At 34.7% G+C, this 24,258-nt stretch overlaps 1 protein-coding gene across 1 annotated transcript; it reads right to left on the reverse strand.

The window, feature by feature from the left end:
* Nucleotides 1–19,102: 19,102 nt before the first annotated feature.
* LOC149233427 (alcohol dehydrogenase-like) lies at nt 19,103–20,317 on the reverse strand (the record flags this gene model as incomplete). Its single annotated transcript, XM_089382190.1, has 6 exons — nt 19,103–19,207; nt 19,292–19,353; nt 19,497–19,572; nt 19,689–19,771; nt 19,873–20,198; nt 20,289–20,317. Coding segments are annotated over 6 exons (681 nt in total), but the record flags the coding sequence as incomplete, so codon positions are not given.
* Between the last annotated feature and the right edge of the window lie 3,941 nt (nt 20,318–24,258).

A 24,258-nucleotide genomic window follows, 5' to 3' on the forward strand; every position in this document is an offset into this window, starting at 1 on the left:
AGAGTCAGCAGGCACATGAGGAGGTCAAATAAGGTCTCAAGATCAAAATTTCAATGATATTATGCTCAATAAGTGATTTTTCCCTCAAAACCCCGTTTTAAGGAAAAACAGAGTTTTTATTTTCTATGTATAAAAATTTCATGTAATTTTAATTTTCCTATATGTAATAAGTTTAGAGTTGTTGCCCTTGGTCACCTTGCCAACTACAGCTTCTATAAGAAACAAAAACATCAATGCATCAATTCATCAAGCAAAGTTCAATTCATGAGTCAAACTGCAAAAAGAAAAATAGAGCTTTTAAAAGCAAAGTGACTTTAACATTAGCAAAGTGGGTTTGAGATGGATGAAAAATTAAAGTCATGCATATTTAAAGTGAAAAAGGTCCTCTTTGTCATTTCATTGTGAAAATTCACTCTTGGAGAACAAAAATCGAGTTTGTGGGAGAAAGAGGCAAAATCAAGCAAAAATCACGAAAATTTTATGGTGCTACGCATCTGGGCACTGGCGCTACGCATCTGGCACATGTTTTGAACTGTAATTTGGTCATGTGCTACGCACCTGGGAGGCAGTGCTACGCATCTGTTGTTGAAGCTTCAAAACTAATTTTATCACCCTCCTCTACTTCCAAATGCACAAATAACCTCTTAGCAAGTAAGTACAACCCCTCTTCTGGTCTAACAAGGGAATTTTCCATATTTGGTGGTGCTTTATGTGCCTAAAAAACAAACCCTATCTGTCACTGAAATTGTCCTGACAAAGTTGCATAGGGTTTTGTTTTTGCTATTAATTCCATTTTGATTATCTTCCACACCCCATTCCCTTCCCTTGTCACTAAATTTCCCTAAATCCCTTCCTCTCCCCCCCCCCCCCCCCCAAAATTCATTGGCATTCACTCCCATTACCAAACCCTAAACCCTATACATTATTCCTACACATAAACCCTATACATTCCCAAAACCCTAATCCCATTTCCTATTCCCCCCATTACATTCCCCCACCATAAAACCCTCATTGACAGTCATATAGTCAGTTAATCCCACATTTCCCAAAAGGAAAAACAGCAGTCACCTTATGCACCCTCATACCTTAAAGAAAAGTCTCTTCATACTCATCATTTTTCACTCCAAATTTGCAAGTATGGAAACAGACTCAGCATATGAAAGGGATGATGAAACTGTCAGTGACTCTTCCCAAGAGGCTCATGCACCAAGAAAACCACATAAAGGAGGAAAACATATCCTGGAGGAGCCCAACACTCTTATAGAGTTACTTGCTTGCCCTCTTGCAATAGCCTATTTTAAACATCAATCATGTTACCAGTTTTGTGAAATGGTGGAGAGGGTGCAATATCACCATGAGCTTGCTAGGTTATTTGTTGTTAATCTTCACAATGGCTAGGTGAACCTAGCTGGTGTCTCTTTCACCTTGACACCTGAAACCATAGCAGCAGCAACAGGCATCCCTAATGTGGGTGAACAGTGGAATAAGGGGCAGCATGTGGGTAGAGAGCACTATGAGCCTTACATCAAGGCTACTTATCGGAGGCAAATTAGTAGGGTCTTTCCTTTCAAATTCTTTCAAGACACTTATGCTCCACTCATGAAACTCATTATCAAATATTTCACCTATGAGGGAAGGTTTTCCCGTCTTTATACATACCATGTCAGATTGCTGATGCATTTCACAAGAGTGAGGATGATGAATCTTCCATACTTTATATGCCGGAATATTGAGAAAATGGCTCATTATGTGCAAAGGAAACCTCTTCCTCAGCAGTTCAGTAGCATTTACCATTTCTCATTGATTAAAATTGTTGTTTTTCATCAGCTAAGCTTGCTGAATATTTCATGGGATACTTTCATTGCACATGAGGTATTCAAAAGCCCTCAGGTGACTCCATTAGTGCTTCATGAGGAAAGAGGGCCTTCAAACTAGCTAGATGTTCATGAGACTGAACCTATAGGCGCGCCAATGTTTTTCAATTATGAGAAAGGCACAAGGAGACTATTTGCAACTGCCAAACGAGTATTATCTCCACCAGGGGTGGAAGGGGGCTCGTTCTCTTCACCAGACAACATGCAAATGCTATCTTCATCCTGGGTGAAAGTGGCTTTACCTTCTTATTCAACAGAGTAGGTACAGGACAAAGGAAAACAAAGATTGCACGATGATAGGCCTTCTGAAGGCCAAGACAAGGATTTCATTTTGATTGAGGAAGAGGAAACTGATTTGGGCTCCCAAAGCTCAAAGCTCAAGGATGAGATCATCAAGGAGAAAGAAGCTGAGATCCAAAGCCTATCACTTGACCTTGAGAGGGCTAAATGGATCATTAATTACCTTGAGCAATAGAACAAGCAATTGGAGGATAAACAAACAATCATGGAGCTGCAAAACATAAGGGAAAACCGACAATTGGCAAAGAGAAGGAAAATCAAGCTAACTTCACTAGAGCAAGAAATAGAGGCTGACTGAGAATCATGGTTGGAAAGAGTGAATATCCACCTTGAGAAGCTGCTGGACAAGGCTAACAAGGAGAAGAAATTTTTTCACCACATGGCTTATCACTATTTGCCCTGGAACAAAATTTGCAAGACAAGGATAAGAAGCCTAAAAGCCAAGTTAAGGAGAGCCTTGAAAGTAAAAAAAGAGCAAGACAAGCTCAAGATCTTGGCTGAAGCATCATTGGCCCAACATAGCAGATGAAAAGGATCACTCATGTCAAATTTCAAGAAATTTGGTGAAGTTTTTGTCATTTTTGAATTTTTGAGGCAAAAAAAGGTTTTTCCTGACAGGTGCGTAGCGCCACCGGCGCTACAATTTTGATGGGGGCATCTTCTTGCAAAATGGATTACATATTTGGAATCAACATAAAAAAATATGCATGCTCAGAAATTCCTGGAAAGTTTTGACAAGTTTTGGACCTCCAAAAGGGCCAAAAACACCCAAAAAGTGCCCTCTCTACCACTTTTTTGCCAAACAGGAAGAGTCTTGGGAGATTGCATTTTTGGAGGGGCAAATGGACTCCAAATCAAACAATTCAAGTCCCAGAAAGTAGACTCACCAAGCTTTCCAATGAGCTATTCTACACCCTATTTGGACTTTGGGAAGCCTTCCAAAATTGGCCTGGAAAAAGCACTACGCATAGAATCAGCGGTACTACGCATAGGATAAAAATTTGTTATTTTTGCCTGTTTGCTCAGAATTTCGCCTAGTCTTCTACCAGTTTGACTTTTTCTCTCTCATGGTAAAATTCATGATGTAAATTGATGTACTTTGATGTAAAAATGATGAAAATTGACTTAAGGAGGTAGATACATCAATTTTAGGTGGTTTTGAACTAAATGAATTAGTTTCCATAGTTTTAGAGGCAAGCTGTTCCACTGCCTATTTTTCAGTTCCTAGTTTAGATCTTGTTGAAACAACTCCTAGACTCATGGATTCGACCCCTAATGGCTAGCATGGGTGATTTGATGCCTATATCTTGTACTTTCTTAGTCATTTGTCAGGGTTGGACTCTTGTGGATGCATTGAGCTACTTTGTACATCACTTCTGCAATTTGGTAAGGAAATAAACCAGGGTTTTGCAGCATTTTGTGGGATTCTTGTGGTAATGTGATTTAGCATTGTGTTCGTCTTTGTAATTCAGTTGATCTTATGTTTATGTGTGCCATCATCTCTCTCTTTCAGCATAACTAAATGAATCAAGTTTAAAGGGTGGAATTCATTGGTGTTTCAGTGCTCTACCTCGGGATTTATTTAGTTTTACATGTTTTCTACTGTTTGAAGAGGACTCATGACACTTGCATGCCCTCTCCAGCTCCTCACCAATGTTTAAAATCACCATTACACTCATTTCAAAGTGCTAAAACACTTGCCTCCCTCGCCCCACAAAAATCTCTGCAAATCTGTGTTCATTTCCCAGACCCAAAGCTGCCTTCCCATCTGATCCAACAACCCAACCATTGAAATCAATCAAATTCTTTTGAGCAAGCATACCTAGCCTAAAATTAGTTTTTATATCAGTCATCTCAAGTCTTTCTTGCTATATTTTCATTGAGATTAACAAGGAGAGAGCCCTCTCCCGACCTGGTAGGGCTAGCTACCAGGTTAAGCGTGGTTTGATGTTACCCTAGACCTGCCTTTCTTAGCCTGAGGTAGATTTAGGCCCTAACAGAACACAAAATGAACAATAGGAATAAATGATTTTATTAATATAATCTTTACAATGAATCAAGTACAATGTATATAAGGCACCAACCCTAGATGAAGACACCGATATTCAAACTCCCAGGCTCCAACCTATTTCCAAGCACCAACTTGGACATCCAAGGCTCCAACCTTTTTAATTCTTAGGCACCAACCTCAAGGGCTCCAACCCTATATCTGGTACAAGCTCCGACCTAGTTTCTTGAGGACTCCAATCCTCTAGGGCTCCAAACCTATTTTATCCAAGGCACCAACCTTGAGCTTAGGAGCACCAACTCCAAAGACACCAATATTATATTTGCCAAGCACCAACTTGGACTTTCCAAGGCACCAACCCAAGGGCTCCAACCCTAAAGCTTCACTTTGTCAAGTTATGTTTGGTTGTACTTCACGGATCCCCAACTCTTCTTCACCGAGCCCTGTCAATCTTCAGCTTCACTACAGTCTCCACGCTACATCATCAATGACAACCTTGTTAATTAGAATGTATCACCATCGCACTTCATTGTACCCAAGCAAAGTATCCAATTCACCTCATGATTTCTTCAATGCATCATGGTCTTCAAGGATGCCTTAACAATGCTCTCAAATATCTCCTTAATAGGTTTGCTCCAAGTCCTGCCTTAATATCACACAAGGACTGCTTCACAAATCTCAAAAATCTGAGGTCAAATGGTGTATCAAGGCTTTCCACAAGAGCTCAAGATGACCACTGGAAATAACCCACAGAAGACTGAATTCAGGGACAAGTTTACAGGCCCGAGCTTCTAACGCTGCAACAGAGGTTTTGTTATAAACTTGAGCTTCAGGAAATGATATATTTCATGCCTTCAAAAGATGACTGCTTGTTGTTCCAAGTATGTCCAAGCTACAGGAGTAACATATTGCTACACCAGTCAATAGTCACAGTGACCTTGTCACAGTATTTAATTACATCAAGGAGGTTTGATCCACCAATAATGACACTATCCACAGTAAGAAGTATCTGACCCGAGTTCTTCACTATCCAATACACAATTCGAAAAAAAGGAACCGAGCTACTGTACCTCAGTCACAGTCGATATTGCTGCAATTGCTACAAAGAAGACATTGTAATTTTTTATAGATGTTGTAGTCACAGTCTAAGGCACTTTTTTGATGACGCACTCCCGAGTTTAAGAGATCTGTACCTTTGTTTACACAGTACAGCAAGAGATCCAGGGTATTAAGTTTTCTCCAACAAATCTGACGTATGAAGAGGTCCAAAACAGTGTCACAAACTCAGGTACAAGAGGAGACAACTCTTTGTTAAAGAATATAAGCCCAAACGAAATCAATATTTCTCCTTTAATGTTGTCTGACCATGTGTTCACGAGTTCTGAACTGGTCCTCCCTTTTTCCTCCTTGTTAACCGAAAAATATGTGTTAGAAATGAGGTTAGATCCATGTATTTATAGTTTTTTTTGCTAGTAAAACCGAAGGGACACGTCTACATAAAGTGGGCCGACATGGATGACAAGTGTAGGTCGGCTAGCCTGCAATTTCACACTTTTTACCTTAAAAATTCATTATCTCATCAACCGCTGGGAGTTTTTGGGCAATTAAGGGCTCATTGGAAAGAGGAAAAAAATCCCCTTTAAGAGGTCTAGGTCCCATTGAGAAAATATGCCTCTAAGTTGGCAAACATTATTTTTCTTTGTGACTGTCCTTAAATTGTATGATTAAAAAGTTTAGGACAGCATGAGTAATGTTTGGGACAACAGGTTCTTTATTATCAATGTATGAGTGTGTCATCATATAGGGGTGTTGCATTTATGACATCATGAGTGTATGCAATAATGAGTGTATCATCTTGTGTCATCATATAATGGTGCAGTGATATGTTGTAGCCAGTTTCATTAGGAAAGTATCTTTCAATCATCAGTCACGTCATCACTTAGTTTCCAACCCTCATCAAGTACCATCATTAAGTGTGGACATATAAGAGTATACAATCATCACAAGTATGACTTCATTAAGTGTATTTCTTCACATCAAGGGCTTGTACCTAGGGATTAGATAATCCAATCAGACACTTGGTAACTTCTTGGGGCAAGACATCATCATCTGGAACTAGGCTTCTCAAGAGTATTGACACCTCAGTCAATGCCATATTGACATTAATGAAAACCCATACTAACAATCTCCCCCTTTTTCATTGATGGAAATATTATTGCCCTTCCAACATTCTCTCCCCCTTTGACATCAATGGAAAACAGGGTGCCCAAGAACTCCCCCTGTCAAGCTACTCCTTTTCTTCACGACTAGTAGTTTTTCATAGGTATGTTACTCCCCATGTCATGGTGCTCTTCTTTCTGGCAATGTGATCCATGATATGTTTTCATTTCTTCATGTGGTCAACCAAATCCCCTTGTCTGCACGACCATTTCTAGCTCATGAAATATTACCTGCTTCGAGATCAAGTGGAAGAGATCTTCAATAGTAGTTCATGGATGAATAAGGGGTCATGTTCTTCAATGGAAATTCTTTCAATAGATGACTATCAAAGGATGATTGTCCATGTGGCTCATCATGAATTTCATAGGGTCCATCCATGAATAGCTTCTACAAGAATGCTTAATCATAAGCTCCCCCTAACTAAATGCATGGTCTTCTTTTTGGCAGAGTCTCCCCATCAAATACTTGGATTGTCGAAGGTCAGGTCAACAACATGTGTTGTTGGTTGGAGAGTTCAAGAGATTTTCATATTGTATTTGCTCCCTTCTCCATACTTGTGTAACTTTATTATTTGGCATAATGCTAGCTTGAGTAGGTGCCCAAAGAAAGTTACAATTACATGCCATATGACCAATGTTATGACACTTGAAGCATTCTATGTTGTTCATGAATAAGAATTCATGACTTCTTCTTGTGAAATTGGTTCTTGGAGATTGACGAGGATCATTATAAACCCTACAATCTTTTGCCATGTGTCCAAAGTTTGTACAAAACAATGTTAAACTTTGAAACGGGAACTGATACTGTTACCCGTTTTGTAGAGATAGCAAAAAAGTGACCGGATTTTGAAAAGGGGTGATGCAGAACACACATGTTTTGTAGAGATAGCAAAAAAGTGACCCGATTTTGAAAAGGGGTGATGCAGAACGCACATGTTTTTTTAGAGCATAGTTTTTGGCACTTTAATTTTTTTTATGTACATTGTGTTTTAGAATGGTAGTGATTTTCATGCTGATTTTAAAAAGTGGTTATTCTGCATCAGACCCTTTTTTTAAAAGAACTATTTTTTGACTTTAACTTTTCTAATGTATGTAATGTAAATAATTATTTTGTAAATTTAATAATTTTGGAAGTGGTATTCTTCTTCATATTTTCTTGTTTTTATTTTTATTTTTATTTTTTTTGGTAGTAAGGTTTTTATTGATTTGCATATTTAAAAAAGAAGGTCAATATTTTGCATTTTCCATATTTTACATATTTATATATCGTTAATTAAATTTTCAATCCAAATGAAATAATTGTCTCTAAAAAACAAATATAAAATTATATATAAAAAAAGACAAAAACAAAAAATAAAAAGTGTTAAAAAAAAATTATCTTATAAACCATAAAACACTTTGGAAAAAAAAAACAAAATTACATATATATATATATATATATATGTTGATAAAAATTGAGAAAAAAAAAAAAAAAACATTAGCAAAAACTAGGAAATTTTTTTTAAAAACAAACTAGTTTAAAAAAAAAATAGAAAATTAACAAAAAAAAAATTTAAAAAACTAATAAAATAAATATTGAAAAAAAAGGTTAAAAAAATTATCTCACAAACCATAAAAGAATTTGGAAAACAAAAAAACAAAATTAAAATATATATATATATATATAAACTAAGTAAGTAAAAATAGAGAAATTAAAAAAAACATTAGCAAAACTGGAAAAAAAAATAATTTAAAAATTAAAAAAAACTAGTTAAAAAAAAAATTGAAAATTAACGAAAAAAAATTGAAAAACTAGTAAAATTAATATTAAAAAAAACAAAAATAAATTCAAATTATAAAAAAAAAAACAAAAGAATACCTAATTTTTATTAAAAAAATAATAATTATTTTTTATTAAACATACATATTTTATTTAAAAAAAAAAATAAAATTTAATTTTTTTTTAAACAATCTTTTTTATTATTAAAAAAAAAAATTATAATTTTTTTAAAACAATTTTTATTTTTATTTTTATTTTTTCTTTAAAAATACAAATTATTAAATCTATCTTTTATATTTTAAAAAATAAATAAATAAATAAAACCTACATTCAAAAAAAAATAAATTTACATTTCTTTTTTTATTTGGAAAAAATTAATATTCTTTTTTTATTAAAAAAATTATAATTTTTTTTAAACACTTTTTTTGTTTTTTATTTAAAATTATAAATAATAAAAAAAAATAATGATTTTTTGAAAAATATATATATATATATTTTTTATTTAAATATTAAAAAAAATTAAAAATTCAAAAAATTAACATTTTTTTTTAATTATAAAAAAAAAAAAAACAATTATGAGCCCTGGCTGCCCGTGGTGGCGCGACCGTGGGTGGAGGGGCCTACGTGTAGGCCCTCCGCCCACGGCCGCGCCACCACTGGCGCCCGTCGATTCCTGGAATCGACAGGTCGCCCACCGGCCGCCCGTGGTGGCGCGACGGTGGGCGGAGGGGCCTGCACGCAGGCCCTCCGCCCACGGCCGCACCACCACGGGCGGCCCGTCGATTCCTGGCCGCCCGTGGTGGCGCAACCGAGGCTCATAATTTATTTTTTTTAATAATTAAAAAAATGTTAATTTTTTGAATTTTTCATTTTTTTTAATAATTTTTTAATATTTAAATAAAATATCTATATATCTATATATATATATATATATATATTTTTTTTTTTTTAAATCATTATTATTTTTATTATTTATATTTTTAAATAAAAAACAAAAAAAGGTTTAAAAAAAAGTTATAATTTTTTTTAATAAAAAAAGAATTGTTTAAAAAAGAATATTAATTTTTTTTTAAATAAAAAAAGAAATGTAATTTTTTTTTTAAATAAAAAAAGAAATGTAATTTTTTTTTTAAAGGTAGGTTTTATTTATTTATTTATTTTTTAAAATATAAAACGTAGATTTAATAATTTGTATTTTTAAAGAAAAAATAAAAATAAAAATAAAAATTGTTTTAAAAAATTATAATTTTTTTTTTAAAATAATAAAAAGGATTGTTTAAAAAAAAAATTTAAACATATATATATATATATATATAATATGTATGTTTAATAAAAAATAATTACATTTTTTTTAATAAAAATTACGTATTTTTTGTTTTTGTTTTTTTTTTTTTTATAATTTGAATTTATTTTTGTTTTTTTTTAATATTAATTTTATTAGCTTTTCAATTTTTTTTCGTTAATTAATTAATTAATTAATTTTTTTCTAGTTTTGCTAATGTTTTTTTTTAATTTCTTTATTTTTACTTACTTAGTATATATATATATATATATATATATATATATATATATATATAATTTTGTCTTTTTATTTTCCAAATTTTTTTATGGTTTGTGAGATAATATTTTTAAACATTTTTTATTTTTATCTTTTATATATATTTTTATAATTGTTTTTTAAGTAATAAACATTTTAATCTTAATTTTAGTAGTTTTTTTTTTTTGGGTTAATTTTCTATTTTTGTAGATCTAGTTGGTTTTTAATTTTAATTTTTAGTTTTTTTGTTTTTCCTTAATTTTTTTTTTAATTTTTCTATTTTCACCTACTTAATTTTTTTGTTTTTTTTTAAATGTTTTTTTTTCTTTTCCATTTTTTTTGGGCAATTTTTTTTTATGTCTTACAAGATAAACCTTTTTCTTTTTTCTCTCCATTTTTTTAAATACTTTTTTTACTATTTAATTGTTTATAGTTTTTTTTTTATTAGTTTTTTAATTCTTATCATTAATTTTGTTTTTTTTTTACATTTTTATGATTGACTTTTTTTTTCCATTTTATATTTTCCTTTTAGTATATATTTTAATCTATGTTTTGTTATTTTTTTTTTAACTTTTTTTTTTTATGTTTTTTCATTGTTTTTTTTTTTTTTTTTTTTTTTTTTAAATTTAATGTTTTTCGGGTTCATGATAAAATATTTTACACCATTATTTCTAAATGTTGAAATTTTACTTTTGAAAAAAAAAAAGTGTTCTCCCAGCATCAACACTTTTTGTTTTGAGGGTGTTTTTTGGATATTTTTTGCTCAAAAAATTTGTTTTCACCGCCATTTTTAAAACATGTTGAAAATTTACCCAAGAAAAAAAAAAGTGTTATTCCAGCATCAACACTTTTCATTTTTAAAACTGTTTTTGATGTTTTTTCGAGGTTTTTTGGCCAGAGTTCCCATTTTGAGTTTATAGTTCCTGTTTCATAGTTTACATTGTTACAAGCATAACACTAACCAAGAAATATACTTTGGTACCTGGGAGGTGGAGATTTCCTTGATGTAATTCTGAAGTCTTTTTGCCTTGGATCCTTTGATGATAACCATTTCTTCTTGCATCCTTGACACCATATGCATTTCTTCTTGGAGGAGAGTTTCTTTCATAGTTGTCTTGACTCTTCTCCTTGCCTTTGTTGGAATTGGGAGCATCAACATTTCTTCTAGGCTTCCTCACATCCTTTTTGTTTGAAGCATTTGGGTTTGCATCATTCTTTCTTGAGGATTCACCAGCATAGCCAAGACCTGATTTATCGAGGGGAGACATTTGATGACCAAGGATGTCATCTAGGGTTTGAGAACTTTTCAAGTTCTTATTCAGCAAGTCAACTTCCTTTTTAAGAAAGACAATTTCTTCCTTCATTTCCTTGCATTCTTCATCCTTCTTTGATATAATTATCTCCATTTCTTCCTTCATCTTGGCTTCTTCACATGATTGGGCCTTAAGAGAAGTTATTTCTGATTTTAACTTGGCGATGTCATCATCCTTTTCTTCTAGTTGGCATATCATGGTGTTTCACTCCTTTTTTGCCTCATCAACTTGTCCTTATATGAACGTCAAAGCTTCCATTACCTTCTCAGCTCCTTGTGCTCGTTTCCTTGCTTCTTCTAGTTGATACCTAAGGGAGGAGACCTCTTCCTTGTATTGACCAATCTTTGCTTCAAGTTTGTTCAAGCTTTTGCGCCTTTGTTCAAGATGGCTTGACAAGGTATCTTCTCGTTTCTTTGCCTTATCCAATTGATTTGTCATGGATATGACTTCTTCATGATGCTTTCTCTTGTTTTGATGAAATTCTCCCTTAATCTTGGTGAGCTCCTCATCTCTTTCTTGTACTTGAAGATTGACGAGGTCAACTTCCTTCTTTGTCTTGTCCTAGTCACCTACTTGCACTTTCTTCTTAAGTTCCTCATTTTCCTTTTTCAAATTGTTAATCTCTTCCATGGTAGCCATAAGTTTAGTGAGGAGATCTTATTAAAAATCTTCATTCTCTTCATCTTCTAGGTCTTCTTTAGCCTTGATGTTATCACTCATATCTTCACCTTCCTTGATGAGCTCTAGATTTCCTTCTTGTTTTCCATAATTTTCTTGACTAGAGATCATTTTGAATGCTCCTTTTGAGTGAAGATCATGAAGTTTATCCTATATGCCTTTTGCTAACGGACATTTTTCAAAATCGGCCTTCATAGAATCAAGTAGCCCATTTCAAGATTGCTTTCATTGCTCTTGTATTATGTTCCTTGGATTCTCCATCCATCATGCTATCAACGATCACCGATTTCCAGACTTCAATGCCTTGAGTCTTGAAGAAATTCCTCATTCTTGCTTCCCATATATGAAAGTTTCCATTGAACAATGGAGCCTTCACAAATTGATTGACTTCAATTTCGGTGGTTGAGGGAGACACATCTTTAGGAGGATTGGAGACTTTCTTCCTTGGCTTCACCATTTGTGTTCTAGTGATCAACCTTCAAGCTGTTGGGATTTGAGTGAAGGTACTGGCTCTGATACCAATTGTTGGAAACATTGGCGGGGGGGGGTGAATCAGTATTTCTTTTCAATTGTTACTTTTACTAGTTAGATCGCTTATATTTAGAACACAAAATGAATAATAGGAATAAATGATTTTATTAATATTACCTTTACAATGAATCAAGTACAATGTATATAGGGCTCCAACCCTAGATAAAGACACTGATATTCAAACTCCCAGGCTCCAACCTATTGCCAAGCACCAACTTGGACTTCCAAGGCTCCAACCTTGTCAATTCTGAGGCATCAACGTCAAGGGCTCCAACCCTATATCTGGTACAAGCTCCGACCTAGTTGCTTGAGGACTCCAATCCTCTAGGGCTCCAACCCTATCTTATGCAAGGCACCAACCTTGAGTTTAGGAGCACCAACTCCAAAGACACCAATATTATATTTGCCAAGCACCAACTTGGACTTTCCAAGGCACCAACCTTTTCAATCTGAGGCACCAACCCTATATCTTCACTTTGTCAAGGTATGTTTGGTTGTACTTCATGACTCCCCAACTCTTCTTCACCGAGCCTTGTCAATCTTCAGCTTCACTGTAGTCTCCACACTACATCATCAATGACAACCTTGTTAATTAGAATGTATCACCACTGCACTTCATTGTATCCAAGCAAAGTATCCAAATCGCCTCATGATGTCTTCAATGCATCATGCTCTTCAAGAGTTCCTTAACAATGCTCTCAAATATCTCCTTAATAGGTTTGCTCCAAGTCCTGCCTTAATATCACACAAGGGCTGCTTCACAAATCTCAAAAATCTGAGGTCAAATGGTGTATCAAGGCTTTCCACAAGAGCTCAAGATGACCACTAGAAATAACCCACAAAAGACTGAATTCAGGGACAAGTTTACAGGTCTGAGCTTCTAATGCTACAACAAAGTTTTGTTATAAACTTGAGCTTCAAGAAATGATATATTTCATGCCTTCAAAAGATGACTGCTTGTTGTTCCAAGTACGTCCAAGCTACAAGAGTAACATATTGCTGCACCAGTCAATAGTCAAAGTGACCTTGTCACAATATTTAATTACATCAAGGAGGTCTGATCCACCAACAATTACACTATCCATAGTAAGAAGTATCTGATCCGAGTTCTTCACTATCCAATACACAATTCGAAAAAAAGAAACCTAGCTACTGTACCTTAGTCACAGTCGATATTACTGCAATTTCTACAAAGAAGACATTTTAATTTTCTATAGCCACTGTAGTCATAGTCCAAGGCACTTTTTTGATGACATAGTCCCGAGTTTAAGAGATTTGTACCTCTGTTTACACAGTACATCAAGAGATCCAGGGTACTAAGTTTTTCCAACAAATTTTACGTATGAAGAGGTCCAAAACAGTGTCAAAAACTCAGGTACAAGAGAAGACAGCTTTTTGTTAAAGAATATAATCCCAAACAAAATCAATATTTCTCCTTTAATGCTATATGCCCATGTGTTCACAAGTTCTGAACTGGTCCTCACTTTTCCCTCCTTGTTAACCAAAAAATCTATGTTAGAAATGAGGTCAGGTCCACGCATTTATAGTGTTTTTTTCTAGTAAAATAGAAGGGACACGTCTACATAAAGTGGGCCGACATGGATGACAAGTGTAGGTCAGCTACCCTGCAATTTCACACTTTTTACCTTGAAATTTCATTATCTCATCAACCGCTGGGAGTTTCAGGGAAAGTAAGGGCTCATTGGAAAGAGGAAAAAATCCTCTTTAAGATGGTCTAGGTCCCATTGAGAAAAGATGCCTCTAAGTTGGCAAAAATTATTTTTCTTCGTGACTGTCCTTAAATTGTATGCATAAAAAGTTTAGGACAACATGAGTAATGTTTGGGATAGCGGGTTCTTTATTATCAATGTATGAGTGTGTCATCATATAGGATTGTTGCATTTATGTCATCATGAGTGTATGCAATAATGAGTGTATCATCTCGTGTCATCATATAATGGTGCAGTGATATGTTGTAGCCAGTTTCATTAGGAAAGTCTCTTTCAATCATCAGTCACGTCATCACTTAGTCTTCCAACCCTCATCAAGCACCATCATTAAGTGGGGAAATATAAGAGTATACAATCATCACAAGTATGACTTCACTAAGTGTAGTTCTTCACATCAAGGGCTTGTACCTAGGGACTAGATCACCAACCAGACACTTCTCAACTTCTTAGGGCAAGACATCATCATCTACAACTAGGCTTCTCAAGAGTATTGACACCTCAGTCAATGCCATATTGACATCAATGACAACCTAGATTAAAAAAGAAAGGGCATGCTCCTCAGCATATGCATGCAAACGTAGTAGCTCAAGATTTGAAGACAAAAAGGAAGAAAAAATAAAATGAATACAAGTTTGTCTTCATTGCTCAACATCAAAAGAGCGAGCTGGAAAGAAAAGAAGGAAACCAAAAGAATGATCCTCCTACTCTTGTAGAAGACCCCCTTGTAAGACATAAAAACAACAAGAGAATTTGGGTGAAGAAAGAGGAGTTAAAATAGAAAGTTCCTCTATCCATGTGCAACCAAGAGAAAGCCTAAATGTGGGCAAAGAAGAAGCTGGAGAGTAATTATTCTATCAGGACACGTCCATTGAAGGTCTAGAAGAAGAAGAAGGATGATCTTCTTAGGGGGAGTAGATCTTATGTTTCTCTTCAGTGAAGTAAGATAATGGCCTTAAGGGAGGATGAATAAATTAGATGTAGGAAGCTAAAAAGAATGAATAGAAAGGTGCATCTGATTGATGAAGGTATGGTCCTAATTTCATGGGGGCTTCACTCACTGAACCTCTGACATAGCACTTGTGTTCGTGGCATACTAAACAATACCTTTAATGTCTACATATTGGAAAATACCTCTAAAAATAACATTATTTAACCCCCTACCAATATAAATCCAATACACCTTCCCAATTTAAAAAACCCCTATTTTCACTAAATATTGTTATCCATTTTTTTGTTCACATTTTTTATACCCTTTTATTTTTATATCCTTTGTATAGTGACATGATTCCACTCTTATGACCTCACATGCATTCTACAATGCACCTTTCTTATTTTGATATACATTGTAAATGCATATTAGTTTCACCTTTCTTCTTTTGATATACATTGTAAATGCATATTAGTTCTCCAACAATGCAATTACTTAACCCACAATCAAGCACATCTAACTATGATTTGTGGCATTTAATGGTCTAAGACACACAAACATCAACCGTGTTTTAGGAATATTGATATGTGCATGTATATAAAATAACATATAAATTGATCTATATGATGATGAAAAACCAATTGATGAATCTTCATGAATAGGTTTGTACCAAATAAGGTGTTCAAGCACAAGTCTAGACCCTCTAGATGCAAGAAAACTATCTACAACCAAGGTTGGGGCCCCAAATCTCAAATCAAGGGTGCAATCCCAACCTAGACATGCTTAGAAGAAGAGGATGGACAAGTCCCAACACATGCGCTCTTAAGGGAATAACACGAAAGCATGAAATCACCTTTTGATTCACTGTCATCTCACCAATGAGATATGGGCTATCACTCATAGACTATGTAAAATGCAACAATGGATTGGAGATAACACATAGGCATTAAATGAATGGACTACAACTAGAACATAAGACAATATTTTGGTTGTAGAGGTGATCCGCTCCATTTGGCTAGCTCAAAACAATGATGTATTCCAAATTAAACCTCCAAACGCTTACAAGATTTTCTACATGTTGAAGGCAAGCATTACCTTATCATGCACCTCACTAAAGACAATGCTTCCTTGCACTCTCATACCTTTGAAATAAAATTCTAAAATTTCTAGAGGATATTTTGATTATCCAATTTTAAGGTCACAACCAAGCCAGACACGAAATTGATGTATGAGACCCCCTTACTTGTGCGACAAGGGACCCACCTCCACACAGTGATTTGACCGCTAAGTCAATGAAGGCATACATACTCTACCCCCTCTGGTTTTGAACCTGTGACCTCTTAGGAGGAAACACATGCTCTTAACCATTAGGCCCACTCAAGCTAGATATAATGGATTTCTCCTTAAGTTCTATTTTAAATAATGAGCAATTACATTGGAGCTAACATCATATAGGAAATAGAAACGACCCTAGAAACAATATTAAGAACTAATATCACTTCCTTGAAATAGGAATGACCCTGGAATTTCTATAATCAGAAAATCACTTGAAATTTAAGCTAAACAATATTAAAGTAGTGTCTTTAACACCAAGAACCAAGATCCTTATCACCCTATAACAAATCAACCTATGCAAGATCAAATTTACAAAAAAGAATTGCAAGAGAACATCCATGTAGACAATTCTGCTAAAGAAAACATCTGTAATTCCAAAATCAGTTGAAAAGCATGATATGGGACTTTCAAATTTGAAAACCAGTTGAGAAGCATGGGATCATACTTCCAAGATTTTATATAACGATTACATGAATAGAGGTGCTCACAAGGTGGGCTTAAATGTCTGAGGAAATGTTAGGAGAAAAGCTTTGCCAAAAATTGAAAATGATCCTTTCACTATTCTTTCCCAAGGGATTAAGACAGTTGTTTATATAAACACTTCAGTTAATATTATTGTATAGCACTTCAATTAATATTGTCTTCTCAGTGTCAAGATTAGAATAGAGAGAAACCATTTTTTCTATATACAACCATGATTACAAATATCCCAAAGCTTCTATGGAAAACTTGTAGACCAGAGGTTATAAAAGGCCAACGAGGTTTGAGGACTTCTAAAAGCACAAGTGTAGGAATCTGCTTATTACCTTGGAAGCTCAAGTTGGGTAGGACCAGTAGGACTCACATCACCTTCCATGACATATATATAGAAACTTTAAAGCTAAACCAGTTGTCCCTGATTTTGCTACATGAATTTTTTAAACTACTGACATGTCCAAAGATAATTTCGCAGCAGCTATCGATTCTAAAAACACAAATTATTTATTAGAATAATGATAATTTTACCAATATGTCACAATAAGTTGCAATAAATAGCTATGGTAGAATCAGTTGAAGAGAAGGCACACAATTTTCTTTCGAACCTTTGAACTTACTTTGAGACAACAAAAATATGCATCATTTGATCAAACTTTGTTGTATCTAATACAAACAGAAGTTTCAAACAAAATTCCATGCTAAAATGGTTTTGATCAGTTCTAGTCTAACTTAGTTGCCTATAAAACACATGATTTAGTCCAACTTAGTTGCCTCTAATTCAAGCAGAAGTTGAAAACATAATCATGAGCTAATAGATTCTGACAACTCTAATTTAATTTTGTTGTAGCTATAAAATAGAACCCTATAGCCTTCCCACTCATTGTTTTAGTCTTTGGAAACCTACACAAGACACCCTATAGCCCACGATTTTGCTAAAACAAGAGCTCCAAAATTTGTTCAAGGTTTAACACCCTTTTCTCCACCTGCTCTAGTCTCTATGCACCTGCAACTTGAAGAGAAGGCCCTACAATAGGTCTCTCATCCTTCAAATAGTCCTCCATGCAATGTTGCACAGCTTGTGGCCCTGAAACCTTACCTTAGACCTGTTATCACATATATATTTTTGTTAAAATTTATTTATATGGGAAAAAAATTTCGTGTTTAAGGTTGCAGTTGCTCTCAAGATTTTATATATGATTAGTATTATGATGGTTTGCAAATCTCTAATTATCTCCCAAAGTATACTATTTCTTGGCCACACTCCAGATCAAAACATAGATCATCAAAGAAACCACTGCTTCTTTCTACCTCTCATGGTTTAGTTTATCCTGTGAACTGCAACCCAATCAAACTCTTACGTTGGGTGGGCTTTGTTGTTTCCACAATTCTGGGCTTCTGAACTAGATTCGAGGTGTTGCGAAGAAATTATATGGTGAAAGGAAGATTTCATCCGTATTTAGAGGAAATAGGAGGCTAAATCCAGGCATTACACATTATTGAGAAATATTCCACTTCTTTAAATTGGGCTAATTCCATTTCAGGGAACTATTCATGCACTTCAAATCCTATATTGGTGCCATCACATGATCATTGTACTCTAGGTTTACAAGGAATTATTAAACATGACATTGGATGGTGGGTTGGTTTGGCAGAGGGTGCAAATGATCCATATGGTAGAACCGTCCATATTGATTCTCAACATGAGATATTTGTTGCCAAGGGTTACAATGCAAGGCATTTGGTTGCAGGAGCTCCAGGCGTTCCTTTTTTTGAAATTTTCGTAACAAAAGACAATGATAAAAAATACAAGGAGCAGATGGTCTACTTCACATCTACTTGCAGCAAAATGGACAATCTACATATGCTTCCTTTTCAGTATCACCTAAAGCTATTGAAGACTCAGATACTGACACAGAAAAATTATGATGCAGATATGGGAGATGAAGGATTGAGACGGGTTCTTAAATATCTTAAAGCTGGGATGCCTAGCCTAAAATTCAAGGTGTTGAAAGTTGTGACTTTAGAACAGGAAAACACAGATATAATCTCAGGGGTTTTTGAGCAGTTAATCCAGGATGTCAATAAAGAGAAGGATGATGAAACTTTGAATGAGATGAATTTTTAAAGAGAAGGGTTTTCAAATTATTGAGAGTGGTTTGGGAAACCATTTATTTTTCAATTATATAGAATTGAGATGGATTCTAAGAGATTTTAATCTGAATGGTTTGGTTAACAATTTGTTTTCTAACTATATAAAATTAAAGTTTCAATTTTTTGTAACTGTCCATTACTGATATTTATTTTAATTGTATGTTAATGATATTTATGGAATAATTGTTCCTAATGTAATAGTTGTAGCTGATAACAATTCTCCATCAATCTACATCACTATTAAAAAAGGGAAAAAAACTAGCTATTTAACCTCCCGAGTAGCCAAGAAAGACTGATACAAAACACCTGTATTTCCAATGCAATCGAAGCTATAATCCACACCTCCTTGTGTTTTCTCTACTATTACCTAACATAAATATAACTTTCTCCTTATCGTGAACCAGAGATAAATCTGTGAACATTTTATTAAGCAAAAATTCATTTAACTTACCTCTTGAATGGGATTTTCATGGTATTTTGGATTAATGCATTCAGTCACGCCCAAGGCTTTCACTGCATTGGAAATGAAGTTAATTGGTGAGTTTATACTTAATTACTTGGTCCCAATTGTGATGATATTCAGTTTAGTTGGTTCTACATAATTAGGACTTAGAAAATATATGTTTGTCTGATCTTCATAGGAGAATCCACTTTACCTTTGATGAACTTGCTTGAATTTGTGTCAATACCAATTATCTTGGAGGCACCTCTCATTCTTGCACCTGTTGCGACCTACAGAGTGCCCATGAAAACATAATGAGTACACTTTATAGAATATCATGAAATCTGAAATCGTTTGTAGAGAATATCACATAAAGCTGAACTAGTGTTAGGACGATATTACTGACAGAAAGACCAACGGTACCAAGGCCAAAAATGGCCACAGTTGATCCACTTTGGGTGTCAGCTGTGTTGTAAATAGCTCCAACACTTGAACAATCAAAATAGATATTGTTCATTCTAATTGTAAGTTGAATATTGTAGCTCCAATATTGAGGCTTAGATGCATAAAAAATGTCACAGTAAATATACCAGTGGCTATTCCACAACCAAACAAGCATGCTTTGTCCAGTGGAGCCTCTAGATTGATTTTGGCAATGCAAGCATAGTCAACAACTGTGTATTCGCTAAATGTAGAAGTGGACATGAAATGGTAAATGGGAAATCCCTTGATTGAGAAACGCATCTTTCCATCATTTCTCATCACTTTTCTTGTGAGATCTATTTTTAATTTATCACACAGATTAGTCTTCTTACATTTACAGAACACACAATCTCCACACTCTCCTGTGAACAAGGGAATTACATGGTCTCCAACCTTAATATCTGTCATGCCTTCTCCCACGCTCTCTACTATCCTGCAATCATAAATTGTATGCTCTTATTTCGTAATTTGTTCGAAAAACATATAATCAGGCTCATATTAATTGTAACTAACAAAGGTTTACCCAACACCCTCGTGTCCAAGTATGCGAGGAAAAGTTTACATGTTTTCATCCTGCAGACATACATAAGCTGTTTGAAGTAAAACAATTATGGCTAGCAATGAGTACCAATAAAAAGCATAACAAGCTCATCCAAAGTGAAGAGACGGATGAAGAGTGAATGCATAGGAGTTGTTAGATTGGAGTGATTAACGAATGAGATTTGTTGAGAATGAACGATGGAGATCCAAAGGGATGAACAATGGAGATAAAATGCGGAGGCAGGAAGTATGGCTGTTGATAATCGGGGTTGAAGTCCCGTATTTAATCCTGACCATCGATCTCAGATTCAACGCTGAGATCGAAGTCAACTGCAGGGTTTGAAGGGAAATTAAAACGTGTGTATGTTGAATACCTGCAGACTACAGGATCGAGAGATCCCATCATCCAATGGATATCAGGTGTTAAAGTAATCAGATTTTAATTAAGAAATTGGACCCGAACTTTACTATATTGGGAGTTTATAATTCCCATCGAGTCCGTAAAGCTGGTTAAGTGTCGGGCAAGTTGTCCACCCGATATTTTTGTGGACCGTCGGATCCACTGAGTGCAGATCAACGGTGGAGGACCGTCAAGAAGCTTTGGTGATCGGGAAAGATAATGATTGTCAGATCTAGAATCAGATCGACAGTGGAGATTGTGACCACGATAAGGTGGAACCTCAAGAAATGTGCCAAGGCTATGGAAACGCAGAAAATGTGAGTTTACGTAAGTTTATGTGTATTTCTATTATACGGGTGTTATAATAGAAATAACATGCAGATTGATGGCTTATTGGTAAGCGATATAGCCAAGGTATGAAGAGGGGATTGGTTATATATGTGAAGCTTAAGGTTTAACCGAAGGTTAACTAAGATTTAACTAAATAGGAGTGTAGAGTCCCAATAGGAAGGAAAGGATGGGTTAAGTTAGACTGTGGTTAGTCTAATTAATCATTCCTTAGAGGAGTAAAATGAGGGGCCTTAAACCATTCCTTAGAGAATGATTGACTCGATAGAGTTAAAATTCCTGGGATAGACAGGATATGTGCATAATCCATGAAAACTGTTGATAAAGCAGGGGTAACCCTGCATCACATTGACAACCTGCCTCACTCAACGACACATATTTTTTTCTTCTAGTTATGTTACTGGGAGAGATCATAGGTATATTTCGTATGAAAGTTTGTGAAAAGTGGCCACCAAGTGGCTTTATTTTCTTTTCTGGAGGTGATATTTCATGCTATAAGCACTTTGCTATGTATTTTCCTTTTCCAAACCATGAAATAGAAACGTATGCATTCTTTCTTTGTAACAATAAAATCAATTAAAATTTGCATACCATTCACCCTATCAAATTCTTGTCAATCCAAAAGTTGCAAAAAATCAGATACCATTCACCTTAAAATAGCCCTTGGATCATACACACACATTGCAAGGCCCATCAAACACATGTATATCAATGTAGGCAAAAATAAGAAAGCAAAGTGCCATCACCCAAACAATCTACCAGAAGCACATATCTCAATAAAGTTGCAAATAATTTAAAAACAAGCTACCGTCACATGTCCAGAAGCCTTTACAAATAGTAATTAATGTTAATGTCGTTTAGTGAAAGCACTGAAAGGAAATTCCCAAAATATGATTGAGGACTCAATTGACAATAATAACCAAATGCAATTTAACTGTTGTAGACCCCATGCAGATGGAAAAAATATAAATACTTCCAAAAAGGCTCTGATGACACATTTGAACTACAGACTCTGATTTATATGTCCAATTTAAAAATAGGAAAGCCAACTACCACATAAACATTCAAAATAAATTGCAGTTCATGTGCTATACATTGCTATGGTGTAAATTTGTTGACTGGAGTGAGCAAAAACCATCATGACTGAAGCTCGTGCCATCAGATCCTTGATATCCTTTCTAGCAAGTGAACCATTAATCTAAAAATTCAAGGAAAATTTTAACATTAGTGAGAAGAACCACATATTTATCCATGAAACATATTCATGAAAAAGGAACCACCTCTTCTTGTTTTTCATGATTAAATGGACCAACTTCAGAGGGACCAAATTAACATTTGAATGAAACACAACTACAAAAGGATGATTGACTAGTGAAAGAAATTTACGCCAAAAATCAGGTAGCAAATAAGGGTTGAGTTATCCCAAACCACGTCCCAAACATTCACCATTTGAACTATTCACTAGACCTAAAACCAAAAAGTACAAAATTAACATCAGATTCATACAAACAAATCAACAAAAATACAACCAATAATTATTTATAAATGATCCAACATATGGAAATACATAAGGAAAGAGAAAGTAGAATGTTTTGAAAATCTACCTTGTTCAAATTTTTCACAAAATCTGAAAAGAACTTTGTAATCACATTCTTCTAATTTGTATGTATCATTCCTAGCATTGTATGATAAGTTTGCAATTGCTATAACAGATTCAAGTTGTACAAATGCATGATCTGTCAAATCATACTTATACATGCATTGCCCCTTTATTATACTATACCAACATAATTGAAGCTCAATGCCTTCTAATCTATCCAAAAGGTCAATGTCATTATGGTAATCAAACACCCTATTACTATCTTTCTTCCTTATTCTTTGAACCCTTCCAATGTACCACGTTCCACAAGAAACACCTTGTTTTGCACTTTTAGGAACACCTTTTCTTGCAGTACGTTCAGTGGGGGGAATTGAGTTGCTTTCAAACAACACCCCACAATTTGATCCAATTCCAAAACCAATTGAAACACCCTTTTGTGGAGCCTTCCCATCTTGCCTAAAGTAGACCCCATTTCTCACTTTTGTTAACCTATCCTTCGATAATGTCAAATTTCCATTCAACTGACTAACTAAACATGCTTTAAAAATGGATCCACAACTGGCTTTATTGTTTTGCTTCCATTTTCATCAATGGAATCTAAAATTTCATCCAACTCGTGTCGCCACTCACTTTCCATTATTTGCAATTCACTTTCATTTTGTACCAATGATGATGAATATTGGAATATAGAGTTGGAACAACTCAATGGAGAAGCATCAACTACTTCATCCACAATTTGGAATGTTGGATAATTTTGTTCCTCTGTCCATGGTTTAACCCACCAAGAAGATTGAGTGTAATTTTTTCGTTGCATTCCAAGAGTTGATAAAATATCTTGTGCATCCTTCAATCCAATCTTAAGGGATTCTACAATTTTAGCGTCTGTGGATATTGAATCATATTGCAACAATATATCAATGTTTTGTACTATTTGTTGGTGCAATCTATTCCAAATGCTTTCTTGCTTCTTATGAGATTTATTAAAATGAAGCCCTTGGGGATTTGATTCTTCTTCAACAACTCTATTAAGGGTTCCAACAACATGAAGCAAGTCAGTGAAATCATAGGCCCTCTCCACTCCAACCATCCCACCAACTTTACTAAAGAAGTTCTCACATACATCTGACCCAGTCAAGTGCAAAACACATGGAAATTAAGAGTAATGATCTCGAAACAATCTCATCAACAAAACTGCAAAATGACAAGAAATTTTCACATCTTGATATGCTTCTCTGCTGATGAAATTTATGTTGACATTAGTATGAGATTGTTTTTGTACCCAACATAACCATAATGTGAAGAAATGATGAACTCGTGAAGCATTTCGCACCCTTTCCCAAAGGCTTAAACTATGATACATAAAGATGTCAATGTAGTCAGCAACAATCATTAGATAAGTCTCTATAGCTAGTGTCCTCTCTAACTTTCCACTTGGTGTACTTCTCAACTCTTTCAAACACCTCGGAACATGCCTTGAAGCAATGTGTTTTGCAATCCCCAATTTTTTTGATCCATCCTCTCTATATCTTCACCCTTAAGCTTGTGATCATCCATTTTAAAAGTGTGATAAACCATTTTGACATGACCAAAATTTATGTAATCATT

The sequence above is a fragment of the Pinus tabuliformis genome, chromosome J, assembly GCF_031772625.1.
Source record: "Pinus tabuliformis cultivar Carrire ecotype Pingquan chromosome J, CPIR1, whole genome shotgun sequence".
Lineage (NCBI taxonomy): Eukaryota > Viridiplantae > Streptophyta > Pinopsida > Pinales > Pinaceae > Pinus > Pinus tabuliformis.